This window comes from Eremothecium sinecaudum, chromosome II (assembly GCF_001548555.1).
Source record: "Eremothecium sinecaudum strain ATCC 58844 chromosome II, complete sequence".
Classification (NCBI taxonomy): Eukaryota; Fungi; Ascomycota; class Saccharomycetes; order Saccharomycetales; family Saccharomycetaceae; genus Eremothecium; species Eremothecium sinecaudum.
In genome coordinates, this window is record NC_030893.1 from 440,852 (window position 1) to 462,907 (window position 22,056).

Here is a 22,056-nt window from a genome sequence, read left to right on the forward strand (position 1 = left end):
AATAGTTCCTGAGGTGGTTGATTTACTATGCTATGAAATTGATTGGCAGTTTACTTTTCTTCGTTTATTTGGATTATGTCGGCTTCCTGATTATTATGTTCAAAAGCTTTAACCTCGCCATTACCTCTTGAAAATAATACTTGAAGAGATCTATATCTGCGCCAATTAAAGGAATAGGGTATTTATAATTGTCCCGCTGTTGGTATAATGTCTCTAGGACCGTTTAGGACCGTGCCAAGGCTTGTACGGTTGTTTGCTACGCAACCATCAAAAACTGTCAGCGTGCTTGGCAAAGATTATGAGATATCGGATACTCAAACAAATGTGACCCCAAAAATCATTTCGCTTACTTCTAGATCACTTCATTTGAATAATTCGCATCCCATTGGTATTCTAAGGAAGATAATTGAGTCAAGACTGAATTCTGTCGATAATGCGTACGATATATATGCAGACTTCAAACCAGTGGTGACAGTTGAGGAAAACTTTGATTCACTGGGTTTCTCTGAAGATCACCCAGGACGCTCGAAGTCTGATACTTACTATATTAACGACAAGTATTTACTCAGGACTCACACTTCAGCCCATGAGAAAGAATGCTTTTCGAATATGAAGAACGGTATCACTAAGAAGCAGGGTTTCTTACTGTCAGCCGACGTTTACCGGCGCGATGAGATTGATAGAACCCATTATCCTGCATTTCACCAGATGGAAGGTGCACGTGTATGGCAGCGGGATCAAGCTGTTGCTACAGGTGAAGTTCCCGCTCATATTCAACAACTAAAGGAAGATATTGTGATGGTGGAAAAACATCTCGAACAGCAAAAGACAAAGATCGTGGTCCAAGATGACAACTCTTTGGATGGTAACCCCAAGCAAGATTATATGACCGATCTAGAAGTGGAACTTTGCTCGCGCCATTTGAAAAGAAGTGTCGAGCTGGTCGTATCTGAGGTTTTCAACAAGGCATTGTCTACCGAAGAGGCTTCAGAGCTAAAAGTACGATGGATCAAGGCCTATTTCCCCTGGACCGCACCCTCTTGGGAAATTGAGGTCTGGTGGAAAGGCGAGTGGCTTGAGTTGTGTGGCTGTGGCCTTGTTCGTGAACAAGTGTACATAAATTCCGGCAATAAGCCTGGTACCAATATCGGATGGGCATTCGGCCTAGGCTTGGACCGTATAGCAATGCTACTCTTTGGAATCCCAGATATTAGGCTTTTCTGGAGTAATGACGAGCGGTTCTTGCAACAATTCAAAGCTGGCCAAATTAAAACATTCAAGCCATACTCAAAATATCCCGGCTCTATTAGAGATATTGCCTTTTGGGTCCCAGACAATGCTTTTAGTATTCACGAAAACGACTTGATGGAAATCGTTCGTGATTTAGCTGGAGACTTGGTCGAGAGTGTAAAGCTTGTTGACAAGTTTATTCATCCTAAAACCAAGAAGACTTCATTATGCTATCGTATAAACTATCAATCTATGGACAGAAACCTCACAAGCAGCGAAATAAACAAAATTCAAGAAGAGGTCGCTAAAGAATTAGTTGAGAAGTACGATGTAGAGTTGAGGTAAAGTGTTACTCCCATAATTAGCGTCACTATGCCAACCTTGTATATATAGAAATGCTTAAGAAATCTCTCATCATCATTATTAGTTCACGTATGACATGATTGGTTTGTCATCTTTTGTCACTTGGCTATAATGAAGTAGTTATTAATGAAAAATCACATCAGCTCTCAGTAAGTGCTTTTATATGGTCTATTCAGTCGACCTGTATACTCTTCTTAAACTATTAATTGCAACTTAAATGTCCTCGAAGAGGATTGCTATCATTTATGGATCTGAAACTGGTAATGGTCATGATTTCGCTACTATTCTATCCCATAAATTGACTAGGTTACATTTCCCCCACGCTTTAACTACAATCGGTGATTATAATCCGAAAGATCTTCTAAATTGTAGGCATCTTTTTATAATTTGCTCGACTACAGGTCAAGGTGTGTTGCCCAGGAATGCTAGAGAATCAATTAAAGGTGATAGCAAAGGTACTTTATGGGCGTTTCTAAAGAAAAAGAATCTCCCCTCAGACTTCTTAAACCACTTGGATGTTGCTCTTTTAGGGTTAGGAGATTCCTCTTATTCAAGGTTCAATTATGCTATACGTAAGCTGCATAAGCGGATTGTCGAGCAGTTAGGCGCCAAGGAATTATTCCCCCATCTAGAAGCCGATGATGCCGGATTGGCAGGTAGCAGCGCAGGCTCCGGAACAGGTGTTGAAGCTGTATACTTAGAATATGAGAAGCGAATTCTTAGCTTTTTAACTGAGATATACCCTACTAGGACTCTGAAAGGTATCGTAATAAAACGTGAATCTATACCCGATGAGGTATACTTACGTCCTGCAACATGGTTGGCCATCGATGATGGACAAGGTGTCCCATCCAAACAAGTTACGTTTTCGGGTGATGAAACGGTGAAGTTTGGTAAAATTACGGCTAATAAGCGAATTACAGCTGAGGACCATTTCCAAGATGTTCGCCATTTTGTATTCCAAGCGCAGGACGATACGCCCTATTACGCTGGTGATACGGTTTCTATATATCCTAATAATTTGGAGAGAGAAATAGCGCTATTTATTGAGACGCAACCTCATTGGAGGGAAGTCATTGATAAACCGCTGAAGATATGTGGTGACGACGGAGCTAGAAGGATCTTCGATGGAGGTCTAGTTCAACCTTTAACTTTAAGGAATTTATTGAAATATCACTGCAGCATCCTCTCGATTCCAACTAGGGTCTTTTTTATGAAGATATGGACATTTGCAACTAATAAAAACATAAATGGTGGAGAACAACAATTTTTAGATCAACGTGAGAAGTTGAAGCAGTTTGCTTTTAGCGAGGATCAGCAGGATTTGTATGACTACTGTAATCGCCCTAGAAGGTCGATTTTGGAGGTATTATGCGATTTTGAGTCTTTAAAACTGCCTTGGGAGTTTGTGCTTGACTACCTTCCAGCAATTAAGCCGCGGTTCTTTTCTATCTCTGGGTCACCGTGTAATAGGAACATAGAGCTGACAGTAGCAATTGTTCGTTATAAAACTATCCTAAGAAGAGTTAGAAGGGGTCTTTGTACTTCATATATGTCTCAACTAAGGACAAATGATACAGTTCGTTATAAAATCCAAAACAATGACTTATTAGGATCAAAGATAGAAAAAGATCATCCTATCATAATGATTTCTCCAGGCGTTGGTATTGCACCGATCATGTGTGTAATTCGTTCTAATATGTTCAAGGAAATGTTGTTGTTCTTTGGTAACAGATATAAGAATAAGGACTTCCTCTATCGAGAGACCTTGGAAAAATGGCATGATGAACAGAGGATAAAGTTGTATGCCTGTTTCTCTCGTTGTCCTCAGGATTCTCCAGGATTGAAATATGTCCAAGATTCTCTCTGGAAGAATTGGCAGGAAGTAGCTGATCTCATTGTGAACCGAAATGCTGTTATATACTTATGTGGTTCATCAGGAAAGATGCCTATCCAAGTTCGGCTGACTATTGCTGAAATATTGAAAAAGTCCGGCTTCTTCTCTGGCGACAAAGAAGCTGAGCTGTACTTAAAAGAAATGGAGAAAAACGACCGATACTTGCAAGAGACATGGTGACTGACATGGTGATAACAGCCAATGATTAACTTAAAAATTAATTACTAGATAAAAGAATATTCATTAACTATCCTAATTTAATTTCTCCTTTTTCTGTTAGATTACCAAATTCGTCTGTCAACATCTAGCTGTTCTCGGCAGATTCCACAACAACCTCATACCAGACCATTCCCGCCGGTAGTTTGTATTGATTATGGACTTCTTCATGAGCGGTGTGCTTTTCCATAGATTTTATCCTGCCTACCAGCCAATCTCGTCCCCGAACTTGTTCTTCAGAGCACCTCAAGAAGTACCTAGTGCCCACCTCAGAAGCAGTGAAGGCGGCCCAAGGAATGGTGCTCATGCGTATATGTCCACTATGTGCGGTTCTTGTAAAACTGGGAACCCCTAGTGGTGGTGTAGAGAGATCCACGGAAGAAAATGCAGAAGCTAGGGAAGAAGCTGAGGATGTAACAGAAGCTGTTGTACATTTTGTTGGCAGGAAAAGAGCTAAATCGCCAACCTTAAGATTTTTAACAGTTATCTTATCGGCGTCGTATTTTTCTATTAATGTCTTTTTGGACTTATTCTCTCGCCTTAACTTCTTAGCGAGTGTTTCAACATCGCTAAAGCGTTTCACCACAGATGTTTCGAAGAGGCCTTGGGAGTATAGTTGTCTTATTAGATTACTAAACATTTGGTGTTTCTCAAAGTGATCAGAGTTGGCAATTATAGTAGAATACAAATCCTTTACCTCCTGATAGACAGAGCTTTGCACCACAACTGAGTGTAACATTGAATCTTCATCAATATGGCTTTGTCCCAAGCGTTTCTTTAGTCCTTTAACTCGGAGGATTTGTAATTGGTTATCCTGATTTCTAGAAAGGAGCAGACCAATATTTTCAAGTATGAACACATTACTAGAAAATATATCGTACAAATTTGTTTCCAAAATTCGGTTGATCTCTTTTAGCTTATCCATCTTTGAAGTACTATTCTCTATAGCCGTACGATTAGTCTTAGGACTTTTATTCTCCATTGTTGCCTGAAGAGGAACTGGACTAGCAATCTTGCCATGCAATGACTCCAATTCTTTTTCAAAATTTAACTTTTCTGTGGCAAAACGGCTTTGCATTTTTGAAATATCATTCAATAAGTCTTCTTTCATAGCGTGAATGTTGTCATGTTTTCTTTTCCATCCATCAATTGAATTTAGTAGAGCTTTGTTCTCTTTTGCAACCAAATCGAGATCTTCTTTGAATCGTTGACCAATATTATACAATTCAGCTTTTTGGGACTCCTGACTAGAAATTAACTTCGATAACTCAACATTAAGTATCGCAAGCGTTTCTTTGTATGCATTCCTCTCGTCTTCAATATTCACCAGCTTTGATTTCAGGGTTTTATTTTGCTGTTGCAAAGTTATGTTTTCTTCAGTTAATAAGTCCAATCGCTTCTGTAAATCGTTGAACATTGGTTGCAACTCTCGATCGTTGAACTTCAGGGAAGAAGCAAACTTGTGCTTACCTTTAAATTCACTAGACATTAATTTTTCGTTTATGCTTGATATATTAGGTTGGAATGCGCTCAACATGCTAGTGTTAGAAAGGCTAGAAGGATACAAGTTTACACTGGATCTTTGAGAGTTGTTCAATTGAGATTCCAATTTTTTTATCTTAGAGTTGTAAGCTTCAACTGTTTCCTTCATATTATGCCCATTGTCCCCAGGTATCATATTAGTATTACTTTTATCGAAAGTACCCGAGCCACCTTCGGCTAGCCCATGGATGTGTGATTTAGTTGCGTCCTGTAGCTGAAGTTTTAACTGCCGCAATGCATCCTGCTCAACTTGGAATTTAGCTAGAATTGAAATATACCCCTCTATAGCCTCTGCAGTTACTAAGGTATCATCAGTATCTTGTAACACAAGGTTTGGGATCGTTTTTCTGGTGATGTAATCAACATCCTTAATCTTCTCAAATAAACTGGAGAAAGGAGAGAACTCCGCAGCCCACTCATCTCTCAGCTTCGTCTCCTGGGCTATAATATCCTGTATTGTTCTAGCATGTTCCTCAGAAATGATACGAAGCTCTTCATGCCATTTCTTCCTACGGTATTTCTCGATCAAATAAAGTCCATAAGCCACAGGTAAATCGTTGACCCTCAACAGCATAGGAATTAAATACTGTAGACGCTCAACACCGTCTTTAACCTCTTGCAGCAATACATCCCTTACAACAAGCATATCCACTTGATTAGCGGCTATAACTTCTAAAAGCGCTATTACCTTCTCTTGCAGTTTAGTCTTGGCGTCAATACATTCCGAGGCCTGAGTAAAAAGTGAAAGAGCAATAGTGTATATATTAGGGACAGCAGAGGACTTTAAATTTCGCAACATCTTTATTGTTAAGTCTTGCTTCGTAGTATCTCTGAAGTCGCCGTCGGATACCTCATGTGTTTGTTTCTTAATGGATTCCACCATTTCATCAAAATTCGTCAGAATCGAGGCTTCCATATCGTATGTAGACGGTGGACGCTGATATTCCTTAATAACCACATCAATTTTTTCAGCTATTTTTGACCTTGAGACCCTTGCTTTATCAATAATATCCTTGAATTGCTGCAATTTTTCCCTAAGCGCCTTTTCTAATTCAACAATCTCATGTGACACTTCTTTCATCTCATTGAAATCCAAAAATTGTGAAAGCTTTCCTTGTGAGCCAACCGCATCTAGCTCGTTTAATACCTGATGATAATGCCGTTGCCAGTTGCTTGTAAGCTCATTTACCCGAATCTCATTTAAAACCGTTTCGTTCGCAGTATACAGCTTTTCTACCCCTGTTGAATATGAATTCAAGTATTGAAAAACAGCACTTAAACTTTTGCCAATATTCCTTGACTGTTGCATGCACTCTACAATAAATTCCTGAAAGTATCGTACGTCTATTTCCAAAGCACTCAACCACCCCGAATTTGTAATAATGAGGCTGACCGCCTTTCTATGAGAAATATTCTCCTCAAGATCAGGCCCTTCATCCATTATAGGAGATTTAAGCGGTTTTACTAACGTTATCTTCTCCTGTTTAGGTCCCTTGATAAATGAAGTCCTCCCCCCTTCACCCGTAGGATGAAATAACCTTCGGTCAAATACACATAATTCGAAAGAGACTTTAGTAGTCTGTTTCTTGTCCTCACTAGCTAACTCACCCACCAGCTCTTGAAATATTTGCTTTGTAAATTTCGTTCCAGACGAACATAACAGAAATATCTCCTCAGGTGGTATTTCCCACTGCTGGCTAATAAGCCCTTTTAAATCATCTATATTAATAAAATATTGAATGTTCGTACTAATGCTAAATCCAGTTATCGCATTAATGAGCCGTGTATTTCCATCTGCTGAGGCCATTACTAAAGCATTTTACCCTAGTACTTCAAGGATTGTTATTGTTTAGCTTAAAGCTTGAAGTTTTAAGGCGCTTAAAATAAATTCGCAGTTAATAAACAATCGACTTACGCCCGTACCCCTCATAGTTTTTTAAAGCTGGTTTAAACTAGACCTGTAATGAGTAGCTGCCTGGTTGTGTGGTAAATCTCATCTGATTATAGTCCTATTAGAACCTTTGTGTTTTTACTTTCTGTTGTTAAGCTTGTTCTTACACTAATTAATTATGTTTTAAATTCTCTTTACTTTGTTCGCTACCACCTATATACACCAAAATTGAAATAAGCTGTCATTGAAATAGCTGCACTGAGTATTTGGAGATCCTGACTAGGCATTAAACTAATGATAACGTATAAGCAGCTTGATCTGAGCTCAGATGTGCAATTCAACACTATTAAAAAACTAATCGATGAGGATTTGAGTGAACCCTACTCAATATATGTTTATCGCTATTTCTTAAACCAGTGGCCTTCACTAGCCTATCTGGCATACGATTCATCCTCCCCTGAAACCTCGAAAGAACCAATAGGCTGCATAGTTTGCAAAGCTGAATCTCATAGGAAAGTGCGGAAGCGAGGTTATATTGCGATGCTTGCAGTCAGCCGTTCTTATAGGAGCCAAGGAATTGCGAAGAAGCTGATCACTCTTGCTATCAGTGAGATGGTTAAACAACAGTGCGATGAAATTATGCTGGAAACAGAGTGTAGCAATAAAGTTGCCCTACATCTGTACGAATCTATAGGTTTTATTCGTTTAAAACGAATGTTTAGATACTACCTTAACCAGGGCGACGCTTACAAACTGATTCTGCCGATTACTGATAGAAGCTGCCAACGTAGCACGTTTCTGTGTGCAAACGAATCATAGAGTCACTTGTTGCTATTTATTTCTATATAATTTCGTAATGTACATTAAGGCTAGGTCTATTAACAGGCGCGTTACTCCTCCGCGTTGAACTTTGGAGCCAGGAAGTACTGCAGGTGTCCGGCACCGTCCAGGTTAAACTGGAACAACGCTGGGGTCTCTGCTGATAGCTTGATGGTGATAGAAACAGACAAAGATGCAGCCTTGATAATATCTAGCAGGTATTTAGAACCGAAAGTTAGGTCCACAGGCTTCTCTAGTTCAACCTTGACGGAGTCTTCCGGTCTCTCCACATCGGTACGGGGCTTTACTATGACAGATCCAGAACCAAAATCACCCTCTGAAATGAACTTGATGGTTTCTTTCGTCACCACAACGTTCAAAGAGTCACTCATCTGGTTCAAATCCCTGATGATCTTAGCGAACTCGGCAGAAGGCATGTGAATGGTAGTGTCGTAATCGATCTGGTCAATTTCCAGGAAGTCCGCATCGATTTCCATAAGCTTCAAAGAATACTCACTAATACGTTCTCTCTTGGTATCTTCAAACAGCACCAGCATGTTATCAGGCGAATCCTCCGCAACCAAAGTTAGACTATCTTCATTGGCACCACAGCGAAGAATTTTGCCCAGCGAGTTCAAATCCACACCAAGGGTGACAGCTCTATCGCATCTGTACTCTTCAAAGGCCTCTGGGGTGACCACTAGAGAAACCAATAAAACACGAGAGTCGTCGACAGCTTGTGCAGCAATACCTTTTTCGGAACAGTTAAAGTTCACAAGCTGCACACAGTCCTTTAAACCATCGATGATTTTCTTGAAGAACGAGGATTGTTGAAATTTAGCTTCTAACATTGCTGAAGTCTCGATCTAAAGGTTTGCGAGGTATGATAAATTCTTAACGGGGCCGGTAAAAAGGACTTTTTTCTATTAATTAACCTTTTTATATATATATATGTATATTACCAGCATCAAAAAGTGATGCAATTTTACGCGTTACGCGTCAAGTGATGAAATTTTCTGCCTTTTCGCTGAAAACGTCAAGCAGCAAAAAGAAAGCTTCGATTATAGACATATATTGCACTTTAGTAATACACGGGTCAGGTATACATAAGAGATAATAGTAGTAACATAAAATACATCTGACGCAGGACGATGCAAGGCCTCCGTAAGTCACCAAGGACAGCGCGAGTGTCCAATGCCGTCCGTTCTTCTCTTTTGCTTCCTAATATGAAACGTCTAGTAGCGCAAAGGTCTGTAGATCGTGCAGCAGAAATATAGATGATTCAAAGTACCGTAGCAAAACAAAAAATATGATGATGAGAAAATGATGATAATAATAGTAAGATAACGAGGCCCTCACTCCCTCAAAACAATTAAAAACTAATCCACCCTTGGTTGATGAGTAAGAATACACTCGTAAATAAAAATAAAAATACGTTCCCCTCTATTAGGCAGCCTTTGTAGCATTATACAATTCTTTCTCCGATTCATACCTCTTCTTGTCAGCTTCCGCTTTAGCTTCATAGGGCTGTTTCTCGTCCTCAGACAAAGCCTTCCACTTCTCGCCTAGGGCACGTCCAACCTGTCCAAACGAAATGCCAGGGTTCTCTGCACGAACAATATCCCTGTTCTCATTGGCAAAGAACATGTACGCCGACATCGCCCTCTTTGGAGCATTGGGATCCTTCTTCTTCCTTTGGGTTCTCTTCTTCGTTGTTGCAGCGGCAGCCATGTCTTATATTTTGGATGGGAAATATTACAAGTTATACTAGAAAAAAATTTCGATATTAAGACTCAACAGGTATTTGTTCTGTCTAATAGTCTTTTTTTAGTTGTTAGTGTTTTGGAACAAAGCCTTAGAGTGACGTCTCACGTTCATATACTTGTTGTCGCGTATATCTGTCGCGTCAATATAGAGCGAGGCGCGCCAGTGTCGCGTATATGTTACTGATGGTAAGGGGGTGGGTGGCACCCTGCCCCCACGATTTTTAAACAATATTTCAAACCATTTCCCAGCCAACATAATAATCAAGTATAATTTTAATTATAATTGCCGCCAATCTTCTTTTTCATAGTCCTTACTAAAAACCGCTGACACGCGAAATAAACACCCCTCTCTACTCCCCGACCAGCGATAAACAATAAAATTTAAAATTATGGCGCTAGCATTCAATCATGAGCCTCTTTACAGCTTATTCTTTAATAAAAGTATATTTCTTGTTGTTTGTTGTAAGCGGTTAAACGTCCTCTTCAAAAAAAAAATTTCTACATACTTAGCCTTTTATTTGGTGTGTGTTGTTGTTATGTGTACACTATACAATATTATGGTAAGTACTAAGTACTTTAAAAAGTACGCCACTTCTTCCTTGTGCCATATATAGTGAAACTGGTTGCAAGCGCGGGAGGTGCGAGTCTAGGCCAGAAAAAAAGGGGGATGAAATGGGAAAAATTTTCCTCGTGTGCGATGACAAGCGCGTAATTCGCGGGACGCGATGAGGTCACGTGTGGTGTATGGGGTGTAAGGCGGTTGTTATGGCGGGCGATGATGGGCACGGTTGAGATATGAGCCCGCTGTGGCTGTAATGGGGGGGCTTGAGTAGGGTTTCGGAGTCATCCGCCAGCGGTACTTAAGTAAACGGGAGCCCTGTACACCGTTGCGCCCCGGGAGGCTGGGTAAGCGCTGAGGGAGCCGCCGACGAGGTGGGCTGCTCGGGGCTAGGGCGGCAGGGCGGCGGCGGCGGCGGAAGGGACTGACAGCACTTGGCGACTGCGGGGCAGCTGGCGCGAATGTGTCACGTGACATCATATAATACATTAGAGGACTTAGTCCGGCTACATATGTCTATCCTATCTAGTTGCGTGCTGCTGCACAGCGGCCTGTGCACCACTATTCATGATCACGTGACTTCATCAATTTGTTGTAGTGTGGGAGGTAACGCGCTGGGTCGAAGCCGGTGCGCTGGACGTAGGTGCCGATGGTGCGGTTGGCGTCGTGGGCCTTTGATATACACCTGTCCACGCAGGTCATCTCGCCCTTCGTGAGTTCGCCCTCGCCGTAGTGGTCGTGGGGAATACATTTCTCACGGCATGAAGAGAGCATAGCGTTGAATGCCACGGCCATAGCGTCAAACTGGATTTCCGCCACGTTGATTTTGTTCTGGTCTACCTCCTGCGAGGAGTAGGGGTTAAGGAAAAGAGACATATGGACGGGGAAGGTGGCTTTATGTTTGTAGTGAGACCTCGGAAAATGTTCAGCATGGTTTCATTTAAAGCTTCGAAGCGAAAAAATTATTGGAGGATTATGATGCGATGGGCATTACCAAGAATCAAACGAAAATCGTGATTAGAGTTTGCGATGAGAGTATTGGTATGTTAATGACAGGATTTATAGATTAATTGATGCATTTTTACTAAACTTATATAGCTAACGAACGTTGATGGGCCTCCAAACGATACAGCATCGCCTTACATCCGCCATTTTGTGAATTATGTGCTGCACTATACATCTTGGGACTTGAAGATATGTATCCCTAATGATGGCCAGGATTGGGACACTAAGGGATTCCACCCAGATCCAAGAGCTAGCTTTATTTACACACCAACTGACGCTGAGAAGAACCATTTTTTAGGGCCATTTACATTTCCACAACGAGACAAAAAGACATTTACAGGCTTGCCCGACGTTGATGAAGAGCCAGCAAAGAGAATTCCTGATGATTATACGGAATGGTGTCTTATTGAAAACGGTTCATCTGCTACCTGTGCTGACATTGGTTTGAACCATCTGATGAATGACTATGAATTTGATTTGGTCATTTCCGGTCCAAACAAGCTTCGTTGCTCTCCTGGAAATCTTGCGTTATCTACTCGGGATTTAATGAGTATCAACGGTTATAGAACGTACCGTATAAAGGCAATCACGTTGAGCTGGTGCCATTTCGATGAGATCGATGTATCTGATAAACAGTTCAACGAAATCAGCTCGAAGTCGGTGCAGCTAATTAAGCACCTTTATGACGAATGGGACTCGCGTGTTGAATTATACAATATTACCATTCCTATCAAGGAATCTTTAGAAGGAGCTAAAGCAATGTATACAGCATCCGACAACACCCAGCGTCGTTCTAATTATGCAGGAGTTAAGTCCGTGCATGAGACAGTTGACAACTGTCACAGAACTATTTTAATGTTTGAAAGTGGTACAAGTTTAACTACAGGAGAGAAAGAGAATATAGATCCGGAAGGCAGAGCTCTTGATCTCGATGTTGTTGAAAATGGCAATATTAGTGTGACGCCTTTGGTTGCCAACACTCATTACCTTGATGAGCTTGCCGGTGAAATATCATTGAGAGGAGCAAAAGAAAACTGTGCTGTAATCACGATACCTCAAACGGATTACGTCTATAAGCATATTTTTAATGCGTTAAAGAAGCACATCCCAGACCTGCATTTCCTAGACTATCTTCCTGCGGATGGCGGTAAAATCTTTCACTATGGTGACTACGAGCAATTAGATTTCGATCGTTTACTGACAGGTAAGAACTATCATGCCAATTCCTATATCTATCGTAAATCACTAATAAGGAAACACTACCTGGCACATACCATACATTACCACGTCGTAAAAAATCCAACTTCGATACTAGTGGATGCATATCTGGAATCATTCAATATCAACGTTGACTACGCGGAATTCCTAGACGATGCCTTGACCGAAAACTGGGATGTGAGAACAGAGCTGGAAAAGGAGGATTCGTGGTGGATTTTGAAGCCTAGCATGAGCGATAAAGGACAAGGTATAAGGGTCTTTAAGACAATAGACCAACTTCAAGAAATATTTGACTCTTTCGAAGAAGATGAGACTGACGACGAGAATTATTCCATGGATAATAATAAGGTTGTTACTTCTCAATTGAGAGATTTTATTATACAAAGATATCTTGCAAATCCATTGCAACTACCATCTATGGAAAACCGGAAGTTCCATATACGTTGTTATGTAACCTGCAACGGAGATCTGCAGGTTAATGTCTATAACAGGATGCTAGCATTGTTTGCTCCATCGCCGTTCAAGTCGCCGTCTGATGATTATGAAGTGAATGACGTTGACAAACTAAGCTGCCATCTAACTAACACATGTTTACAATCTAGTTCCGAAAACGTGAGCAATTCAGTCCATGAATTTGATCAGCTGCCTGACCTAAGTGTAACTGACAAGCAAGATATCAAGAAACAAATCCACAAGATTGTTTCGGAACTATTTTTGGCAGCTGTCAATCTAAACCGTTTACATTTCCAACCATTGCCCAACTGCTTTGAAACATATGGGTTGGATTTCCTTGTGGATGCTAATCTCCGCGTTAAAATCCTAGAAGTCAACGCATTTCCTGATTTTAAGCAGACTGGGGATTCTCTGAAAGATTTGATTGAGGAGCTCTTTGACAACATTGTGTCCCATTGTGTGAAGCCATTTTTCGGCTTATCACCAAGTAAAACAGAGGATTTCGTTACAGTCTTGGACCACTCTTCTAATGATTGGTGATTTAATGTAATAGATAGATGATATAGGTAGGATAATTCATTTACTTCGTGTTATTTTGCTTAATTAGACATTACGTAGATCTCATAAGAAATTTTCAATTTATTCGTCTTCAACGTCTTCATCTTCGGCCTCTTCGTCCATGTGATTGGTAGTGGCACTGATCAAGCCCCTCTTAACGACATGTAATGCGCTCGGTATTGTTACATCCTTTTCCGGTATACCCGCATACTCCTTTCCCCACATAAGGATCCGTTCCCGAATTCGGTTGGCTTTCACTATGCTGTTTCTTATCTTCTGTAGGTTACGAATAAACTCTTGGTTCCTTTGTAGTGCTATTTGCGCTAGCTGTCTCGTGGTTTCAATGTCCTCATTATTCTCTCCGGTCTTGAGACTTATTACGGACAACTTTTCATCCGCTTTGAACTGCGGAATTGCAAAAAACGGATCTTCATCTTCGCCTTCGTCCTCGGCTGTCCCCTCCTTTTCAGAGGCTTTTGAAGCCAATCTTCTATCTTTTCTATTTGATGGAGCGGCATTTGTATCCTCCTCTTCCGCGGGCAACTTTAGGCGATGATCGTATTCCGGGAGCGCAAGCTTATCTTCGTACAACGCATCAGGATAATCGCCAAGAAACACCTCCAATAGTCTACCATAGCTGACGACAGACCTCTGTTCTTTCTCTATAATCAACATTATATCCTGAGCAAGTTCCCTCAATGCATTCGATTTAAAAGTCCTCGATATCGCAGGGTGAGTTGCAACATCCGCTAGCGATGAAATCGGGGACAAAAGTTTTCTCACATCAACCAAATTATGCAAATCCTCGTAATCATCCATCTCCTCGTAATCATCATTATCAGCGTCGCCCTCATCGTCGTGGTACTCGTGCAATACAATAAACTGCGGTGAGGTGGAAAACTTCATTCGCTTCCTCGAAAGCAACCGATGCTCAGATTCACTATAGAAAACCTTGTCCTCCTCTGCGTCAACTCTCATACGACTTTGTGAAATCTTGGTAGAATTCTGAAATAGCTTGTTCCCACGATTCGTAGTCAGGCCGCTGATCGGTGGAAATACCGTACCATCAATAGAATGATTAAGACCAGCAAAGTTCCCCGTTCTCTGCGAAAGAACACATTTCGTAAAATTTAGAATCTGCACCTGCTCCTGCTCCTCTAAGCTTATAGCTTCCTGAGTTTCGCCCATCATTTACACCCTAGCACTCAAAAATCCAGTAGCCTTCGCTGCCTAGGTCACAAGTTTACGGTTAATGTATGTCTCCATAAGGTCTAGTAAATTTAATATTAATACTGGTTCGTATGTAGTGATAGTTACATATGGCGTTACAGATGTAGTTTGTCTACGAGAGAGGCGAGCTGGGTGCTAGTTGCCTTGTTGCACTGCGCTGCAAGCTCTATAATCTGTTGCTTGTTGTGCTATCTGTGTTTTTAAATTCATTACTAATTTTCAACCCTTAAAGATAAAGTTCAGTTACAATGTCTAAAATCTGAAATCATAAACAATAAAAAATACAGCGGCTATAACGCTTTTCCTACTGAAAACCTAGATTAACGAAATAATAAACCAACATTTAAGAGTTTTAATTAAGTGCTTGGGATTATCGTGCCATAAAACACTACTTTAAAGATCATATAGTATTACAATACTGTATAGTTCATGTTGCAAACATTAAAATCACAAAAAATCTCGTAAGCTCGGTTTTTGACTCCTTTAATATTACCGGTAATTGTATCATTTATATGTCCAGTGTTTTTGCTCACTGAAGATGTCCCTAAGATCAGTACTAAAACTAAGCTTTTACTTGTTTGTAATAAGTTCATACAAAACTCTCCCTGGTGCATATTTCATTAGATTCAGTTATTATCTCGCAAAGAATGTTGTGATTCCTATGCTAACACATAGAAAGGGTGAAGCTACGGCGAATATAAAGCGATTACGAAAAGACGAATACGCTGCATTTGGACACACGGTATTGAAGACATACTGCTCGCCGTTTGAGTGGGATTTCTACCTTCACAAGAATAACAGTTCATATTTTGAAGATCTTGATATTGCGCGCACGGATTTAATTACGAAGTTGTTCCAAAAGCTTTTTATAGACTCATATAGCTGGCCATATACTCCTGTTGCGAATGTATTCACCAGCTATTCCAAGCAAATTAGTCCGTTTCAGCGCTACCAAATTCGGTCCAATATCCTTTGCTGGGACGAGAAATGGATATATGTTATTTCGAAGTTCATAATCAACGAGAACGAGGAATGCTCGATATCCATTACAAAGTACGTTTTGAAGGACGGAAGAAAGACTATCAAGCCCAGAGAGGCACTAGAGTTTTGTGAAATCTACAACGAGAAGGTGGAGAACATTTCAAGGCGCAATTTAAAAATTCTTTCCGAAGAGTCAGGATTCCATGATATTACACAGCTTGCCGGTTTACAACATATATATTCTGAAATTTAGATAGTGTACTTGCAATATATTCACGAGTTTTTAGTTTTACTCTGTGCATTTGACGTATTTGCGTACGTTTATGCCCACCGGCCTGCATTTCTGTTCCAGGAAGTGTCAGCGTCAGCGAGCCATAAGCAGCGAATCCGTCCCAACCATACAAACCTAGTAAACTCATTATGTTTTCTTACACAAAGTAATTGATAACCAATAACTAATATACAGTGAACCACCATAAGGAAACCAAAATTATTGTCACTGCTATAAGATCTCGCTATGCCTCTCTTACAACAGAATCCTCCTATTCAACCACCACCTTACAGCCGTGCTTCACAGAAATTAAAGAGTTTACTAAGTTCATATGGTGATAATAGTAACGCTACAACAGCTACGAAAGAAATGAACGGACCTGTCCCCATTAATCTCATGGAGAAATCTCTAGTTCATCCACCAAGAACCATATACACTAAAGCAAACTTCTCTATTCCAGGTCACTATGAGGTACTACAAATGTTAGGAAAAGGTTCATATGGTACAGTTGTGTCGGCGGTCGATAATTTCAATCCCAATTATCCCATTCGGATTGCAATCAAAAAGATCACCAACATATTTCAACGCGAGGTTTTGTTGAAAAGAGCCATTAGAGAGTTAAAGTTCATGCATTACTTTAAGGGACATAAAAACATTGTGTCTCTTATAAACCTTGAAATTGTCAATGAAAAACCTTATGATGGGTTGTACTGTTATCAAGAGTTAATTGATTACGATTTAGCTCGTGTCATCCATTCTAATGTACAGTTTTCAGAATTTCATATTAAGCATTTTACTTACCAAATTTTATGTGGTGTCAAGTACATACATAGCGCAGACGTGATCCACCGTGATTTAAAGCCTGGAAATATATTGTGTAGTATTTCAGGTCAGTTGAAGATATGTGATTTTGGTTTGGCAAGAGGTATCTCACCTTTATTCACAAACACAAAGACATCAAACCATATTACAAACTATGTCGCAACTCGTTGGTATAGAGCACCAGAATTAATCCTATCGCATAAAAGGTACAATAAATCCATCGATATGTGGGCCATTGGATGTATACTTGCTGAATTTTATGGCAGGAAACCCATATTTATGGGTCAAGATTCCATGCATCAAATCTCTGAGATCGTCAAAGTCTTAGGAACCCCTTCAAGGGACACTATTATTAAATACGGATCTTCTAGAGCATACGATATATTTTGTCCCCCCAAGCCTCAATATGTGAAAATCCCTTGGGTAGAAATTTATCCTTTTGCTAGCGCTGACGCCTTAGATTTAGTCGAACATTTACTTGACTGGGACCCTGACAAAAGGTTAATCGTAGAGGAGGCAATTGAACATGAATTTGTAAGTTCAGTTCGCGATAAATCTGATGAACCAATGTGTCCTCATGGTCCCTTCAATTTCTCATACGAGGCTGAATTTAAATCCATGTCAAATCTAAGAGAAGTATTATATGCCGAGGTTAAACAATTTCAAGAGGAATGTGCGGCCAAAGATATCGTGCCATCTTTACCTATCCCTCAGCAAATTTATCCAATATAAAGATTTAATATATAGCCCCTCCATTATATATATACGCTGGTTCTTTTAACTGATATGTGACATTGTTTTTATACACCCTCGTCTTCACTGTTGAATATATCCGTTTGAATCATCTTTGACGTTCAGCTTTTTTCATGTTATTAAGTAGGGGAGCCACCTACACTAAAAGCGTCATAATACTCTTGCAAAAGGGGAAAATATTGTAATGAGTACTGGTCTATATCTTCTATCTAACCGTTGATTATAATGGGGGCAAATTTATCATTGATTACACAGACCTCTCCGTCAATTGCTTTAAGTTCTTATATTGATATATTGGATGAGGTTCATTATGTTACCCACTTAAATTCAAGCAGATTTCTAAAAACATGCAAAGGATTAGACCCAAATGGAGAAATAATAGTCAAGGTTTTTATTAAACCTACGGATAATTACTCTTTACATGATATTTGTTCGAAGCTTAATGCCGAGAGTTTAGAACTGGCACAGTTACCGAACGTGTTGAATTATAGCAAAATTATAGAAACTGATAGGGCTGGATACTTGATAAGGCAGTATTTGAAGACAAATTTGTACGATAGGCTTAGTTCGAGACCATTTCTCCAGGATATTGAGCTGAAGTTTCTAGCTTTCCAGTTATTGCAGGCATTGGACGATCTACATTCGAAAGGGATCATACATGGTGATTTAAAAACGGAGAATATTCTTTTGACCAGCTGGAATTGGCTGATATTAACCGATTTTTCATCATATGTTAAGCCTGTATACCTTCCGGAGGACAACCCCGGTGAATTTGCATTCTTTTTTGATACATCTGGGAGAAGGAACTGTTACATAGCGCCCGAACGCTTTGATTCCGAAATGTATAAACATGCAGCGAATAATATGAAAGCGTCTAAGGGAATGGATATCTTCAGTGCTGGTTGTTGTATTGCAGAAATGTTTTCTGAAGGTAAGCCGACCTTCAACCTTTCCGACTTGTTTAAATATAAATCCGGGGAATATACAATAGATGAAATTATTAGCCAAGGAATTAAAGACAATCATCTTCGATCTCTAATCTGTGATATGATCCAATTAGATCCTAATAAGAGGTTGTCTGCCCAGCAACTTCTATCGAAATATAGAGGAATTTTCTTCCCAGATTACTTCTTCACTTTCACCTATGAATACTTAAAAAGCCTAGCAGTATTAAATGGACATGGGTCTGCTATTGGTAGTATGTGTTCACACGCAACTTTAGCAGATCGTATAACGAACATGGACGATATGGTTGCAAAGGTTTATAATGATTATTCCAAAATTTGTACAGCTTTACAATATCCTGTGAAGAAACCGAAAACCGATGATAATAAGGCCAGAAAGCTGACCTCTAATCAAGTAAAATTACCGATTTTGGGGCCGATATTACTCCAGGAATATGATCCAACCATTGTACAGATGCAAGAAGAATCTGCTTTACTTTTTCTCACTTTTTTATTACATGCGGTAAGAAACCTATATTCTTCTACAAACCGATTAAAATGCCTTGAGCTTATAACAGTGCTCTCGCAGTATGTTTCTGATGGAAATAAGCTTGATAGAGTTTTGCCTTTTGTATCTTCGATGCTTTTTGATTCTGTACCCATGGTTCAGGGGCTTGCAATTCAATGTTTGTCTCAAATTCTATCTATGGTATCCGAGTTAAACTCAATAAATGAGAACGTTTTCATTGATTATATATTGCCTAGGTTGAAACAACTATTGCAAAACTCTAGGAGCAATCCTTATGTCCGGATGATACTTGCAGACACCCTTGGAGATTTTGCGAAATCAGCGGTTAAATTTCAAGAAATTACGATAATCCTGCGCCTTTCTACGGATACAGATAGCATTAAGAAATCTAAGCGTCGTTTAGCAAGAAATTTTGAGGACCTCACTGTCACATTGTTGACGGATAGCGAAAGTTCAACTAAGATTGCACTTTTGGAAAACATTTTACCGGTTTGCAATTTGTTTGGACGTGAGAAAACGAACGATATAATTCTAAGCCATCTAATTACTTACTTGAATGACAAGAATTCAAACGTTAGAATCAAACTTGTTCAAGCTATAACCGGAGTCGTTGTGTTGCTAGGACCTTTGACTTTGGAACAGTATGTTTTGCCTTTGTTAATACAAACTATTACCGATTCAGAAGAACTCGTCGTTGTTAATATTCTACAAAGTTTAAAATCCTTGTGCCATGTTGGAATGATAAGGCATGGTCTGTTTTATGAGATTGCGGAAATTGTGACGATACTTTTACTACATCCAAATGCCTGGATTCGCCAAGTAGCTTTGCTTTTAATTTTGGAGATGTCCAGCAAATTGTCTACGGCAGAGGTCTATTGCATAATGTATCCTATTATTCGGCCATTTTTTGAATTTGACGTTAATTTTTCATGGGAATCCATGTTCACCAGTTGTAAGAAACCAGTTTCCAGAAATGTCTACGACCTGCTTTGTACTTGGTCATTGCGTGCGTCTAAAACGTTATTTTGGAAACAGATACCTAATAAAACCGTTGATTCTTTTGGCAATAACAGCATTGAGTTTATCACTAAAGATTATACAGTGAAAAATTATGGGCTTAATGGCATGAAGATATCGAATGCGTCCCTCCCGTTACAAAGTAATCAGGAGGTCCTATTAACTACTGAAGATAAAAATTGGATTGATAAAATTCGTAACCTTGGTGTTCACGAGAATGAATTATGGAAGCTCGGCGCTTTGCGTGCATACGTTTTCCGTGTATCAAAAATGCTTACACGAAAACCAGAGCTTCAGGAGGAGCTTTTGGAAAACGGTAAAGCCGAATCAAGCCCTGCAACTACCTTTGTAATGCCAAGAACCGTTTTTTTTGATATAACTCATGTTGAAGAAAACCGGATAGAAACAACACCTGTATTGATGGATTATCGTACTAGCGCAGATTCACAGTTGTCAACTTCCGAAGTTCTAAACCAGAGACAATACCCAATTCCAATTGGAGTTAATGGATCGCTATTTCTAAGCACTAAAGCATCTCCAACTACAACATCCAATTTGGACAATGTCTATGTTCAGTTGGAACCAAGTTCTGAGCATCCATTTTCGTTCATGCATGGGGCTCGAAAGGCTGTCCAAGAGTCCAAGTTTCTCATTAGCAACAGTTACGATGGGGAAGTACCAACTATAAAAGAATTTTTGATTAATGTTAAGATTAAACCGCACTTAAGAGATTTCAAGGAATTCGGACCCTATTTCGTCCCTAACGGAACAGAGCTGAGAAAGCAGTCCACGCAGTCTGAATACAAAGGTGAATTGGTTTCCCATCTTACCGAAAACGCTCCAGCTTCGATAGTAAAAATTATAGCTAGCAATAGTAAACCATATTGCATAAGTGCTTCCGACCAAGGTGTATTGAAGTTTTGGGACTTACAAGAATTGAAAAGAGGGGAAACTTACGACTCTGCAATGCAATTTGAGCTAGGTTCGTCCATTGTTGCTATTAGGTTTCTTCCAAACTACGATGTATTTGCAGCAGCAACAAGAGATGGGATGGTTTCAATCATAAGAATATGTTTTAGAGAAAGAAGTGGAGTTGAACTGTACTCCCATTTTGAAATCATACGAAAATACAGTATCACAAACGAAAACGAATACGCTACTAACCTTGAACTGTTATCCAATGATTCCAAACCATATATGATCCTCACAACAAATTATTCCAGGATTATCATCTTAGACATTACAACAATGGATACTTTAACAGTACTACAAAACAATCCAAGGTATGGCGCAATATTATCGTTCACAACAGATAGAGACGCTACCTGGATGCTAGTTGGCACCTCAAAAGGGATCCTTTGTCTATGGGATATTAGATTTAACATCATGGTCAAAAGCTGGACTTTTGCTGACCATTTCCCAATTACCCACATTGAGCACTACCCTTCATTATCAAGAAAACATGAAAATAATGTAGTTATCGTGGGCGGTTCCAAGCACGCCCTCGCTTCTGTTTGGGACATCTCAAAATGCATTTGTCGAGAACTCCTGCTTACAAGCGATACTAAGCAAGATTTAAGCGAGTTCCTTCCCATTGAAAAAGGACTAGATAAACTCGAGTTTCAATCTAGTGCTTTCATTACATCAATCAGTGACATGCATGTTGATGGTCCTAGGATTTTTCTAGTTGACAAAAACACTAATAATATTTTGATGGTTAACTTTAAAAATAAATCACAAAACACTGGAATAGTGGGGCCTACAACAAACATGACACACTTTTCCACTACACAAGCTACTACAAATCTATGCATTACAGTTAGAAGTTTTACCGACTTTATTCCCCTTCACAATTTAGGTTACCAATTTCACACTGATATTATAAATACAATAACAGTCTCAAAAACACTAGATGAACCCTTAATAATATCTGGTGATAATTCTGGAATCATGAATCTTTACAGATAATATTTACACGAGGAATCTACCTGG

At 39.7% G+C, this 22,056-nt stretch overlaps 12 protein-coding genes across 12 annotated transcripts; 7 read left to right on the forward strand and 5 right to left on the reverse strand.

The window, feature by feature from the left end:
- Positions 1-207: 207 nt before the first annotated feature.
- MSF1 (phenylalanine--tRNA ligase) lies at positions 208-1,575 on the forward strand (the record flags this gene model as incomplete). The annotated part of the gene is made up of 1 exon (XM_018130174.1): positions 208-1,575. One exon carries the CDS (start codon positions 208-210, stop codon positions 1,573-1,575), a length of 1,368 nt encoding a protein of 455 aa, XP_017985730.1.
- A 235-nt stretch (positions 1,576-1,810) lies between these two features.
- TAH18 (NAPDH-dependent diflavin reductase) lies at positions 1,811-3,670 on the forward strand (the record flags this gene model as incomplete). The annotated part of the gene is made up of 1 exon (XM_018130173.1): positions 1,811-3,670. One exon carries the CDS (start codon positions 1,811-1,813, stop codon positions 3,668-3,670), a length of 1,860 nt encoding a protein of 619 aa, XP_017985731.1.
- Positions 3,671-3,794: 124 nt separating this feature from the next.
- On the reverse strand, positions 3,795-7,055 carry ATG11 (autophagy protein ATG11; the record flags this gene model as incomplete). Its single annotated transcript, XM_018130172.1, has 1 exon — positions 3,795-7,055. One exon carries the CDS (start codon positions 7,053-7,055, stop codon positions 3,795-3,797), a length of 3,261 nt encoding a protein of 1,086 aa, XP_017985732.1.
- A 378-nt stretch (positions 7,056-7,433) lies between these two features.
- On the forward strand, positions 7,434-7,958 carry MAK3 (peptide alpha-N-acetyltransferase MAK3; the record flags this gene model as incomplete). Its single annotated transcript, XM_018130171.1, has 1 exon — positions 7,434-7,958. The coding sequence occupies one exon, from the start codon at positions 7,434-7,436 to the stop codon at positions 7,956-7,958; it is 525 nt and encodes a 174-aa protein (XP_017985733.1).
- A 71-nt stretch (positions 7,959-8,029) lies between these two features.
- On the reverse strand, positions 8,030-8,809 carry POL30 (proliferating cell nuclear antigen; the record flags this gene model as incomplete). Its single annotated transcript, XM_018130170.1, has 1 exon — positions 8,030-8,809. The coding sequence occupies one exon, from the start codon at positions 8,807-8,809 to the stop codon at positions 8,030-8,032; it is 780 nt and encodes a 259-aa protein (XP_017985734.1).
- Positions 8,810-9,404: 595 nt separating this feature from the next.
- NHP6B (high-mobility group nucleosome-binding protein) lies at positions 9,405-9,689 on the reverse strand (the record flags this gene model as incomplete). Its single annotated transcript, XM_018130169.1, has 1 exon — positions 9,405-9,689. The coding sequence occupies one exon, from the start codon at positions 9,687-9,689 to the stop codon at positions 9,405-9,407; it is 285 nt and encodes a 94-aa protein (XP_017985735.1).
- Positions 9,690-10,844: 1,155 nt separating this feature from the next.
- Positions 10,845-11,159, reverse strand: TIM12 (Tim12p; the record flags this gene model as incomplete). Its single annotated transcript, XM_018130168.1, has 1 exon — positions 10,845-11,159. One exon carries the CDS (start codon positions 11,157-11,159, stop codon positions 10,845-10,847), a length of 315 nt encoding a protein of 104 aa, XP_017985736.1.
- Positions 11,160-11,312: 153 nt separating this feature from the next.
- PBY1 (putative tubulin tyrosine ligase) lies at positions 11,313-13,499 on the forward strand (the record flags this gene model as incomplete). Its single annotated transcript, XM_018130167.1, has 2 exons — positions 11,313-11,324; positions 11,382-13,499. The coding sequence occupies 2 exons, from the start codon at positions 11,313-11,315 to the stop codon at positions 13,497-13,499; spliced, it is 2,130 nt and encodes a 709-aa protein (XP_017985737.1).
- A 99-nt stretch (positions 13,500-13,598) lies between these two features.
- Positions 13,599-14,708, reverse strand: RXT2 (Rxt2p; the record flags this gene model as incomplete). The annotated part of the gene is made up of 1 exon (XM_018130166.1): positions 13,599-14,708. One exon carries the CDS (start codon positions 14,706-14,708, stop codon positions 13,599-13,601), a length of 1,110 nt encoding a protein of 369 aa, XP_017985738.1.
- A 577-nt stretch (positions 14,709-15,285) lies between these two features.
- AW171_hschr2259 (uncharacterized protein) lies at positions 15,286-15,981 on the forward strand (the record flags this gene model as incomplete). Its single annotated transcript, XM_018130165.1, has 1 exon — positions 15,286-15,981. The coding sequence occupies one exon, from the start codon at positions 15,286-15,288 to the stop codon at positions 15,979-15,981; it is 696 nt and encodes a 231-aa protein (XP_017985739.1).
- A 264-nt stretch (positions 15,982-16,245) lies between these two features.
- SMK1 (mitogen-activated protein kinase SMK1) lies at positions 16,246-17,553 on the forward strand (the record flags this gene model as incomplete). Its single annotated transcript, XM_018130164.1, has 1 exon — positions 16,246-17,553. The coding sequence occupies one exon, from the start codon at positions 16,246-16,248 to the stop codon at positions 17,551-17,553; it is 1,308 nt and encodes a 435-aa protein (XP_017985740.1).
- Positions 17,554-17,799: 246 nt separating this feature from the next.
- VPS15 (ubiquitin-binding serine/threonine protein kinase VPS15) lies at positions 17,800-22,032 on the forward strand (the record flags this gene model as incomplete). Its single annotated transcript, XM_018130163.1, has 1 exon — positions 17,800-22,032. The coding sequence occupies one exon, from the start codon at positions 17,800-17,802 to the stop codon at positions 22,030-22,032; it is 4,233 nt and encodes a 1,410-aa protein (XP_017985741.1).
- Positions 22,033-22,056: the final 24 nt, after the last annotated feature.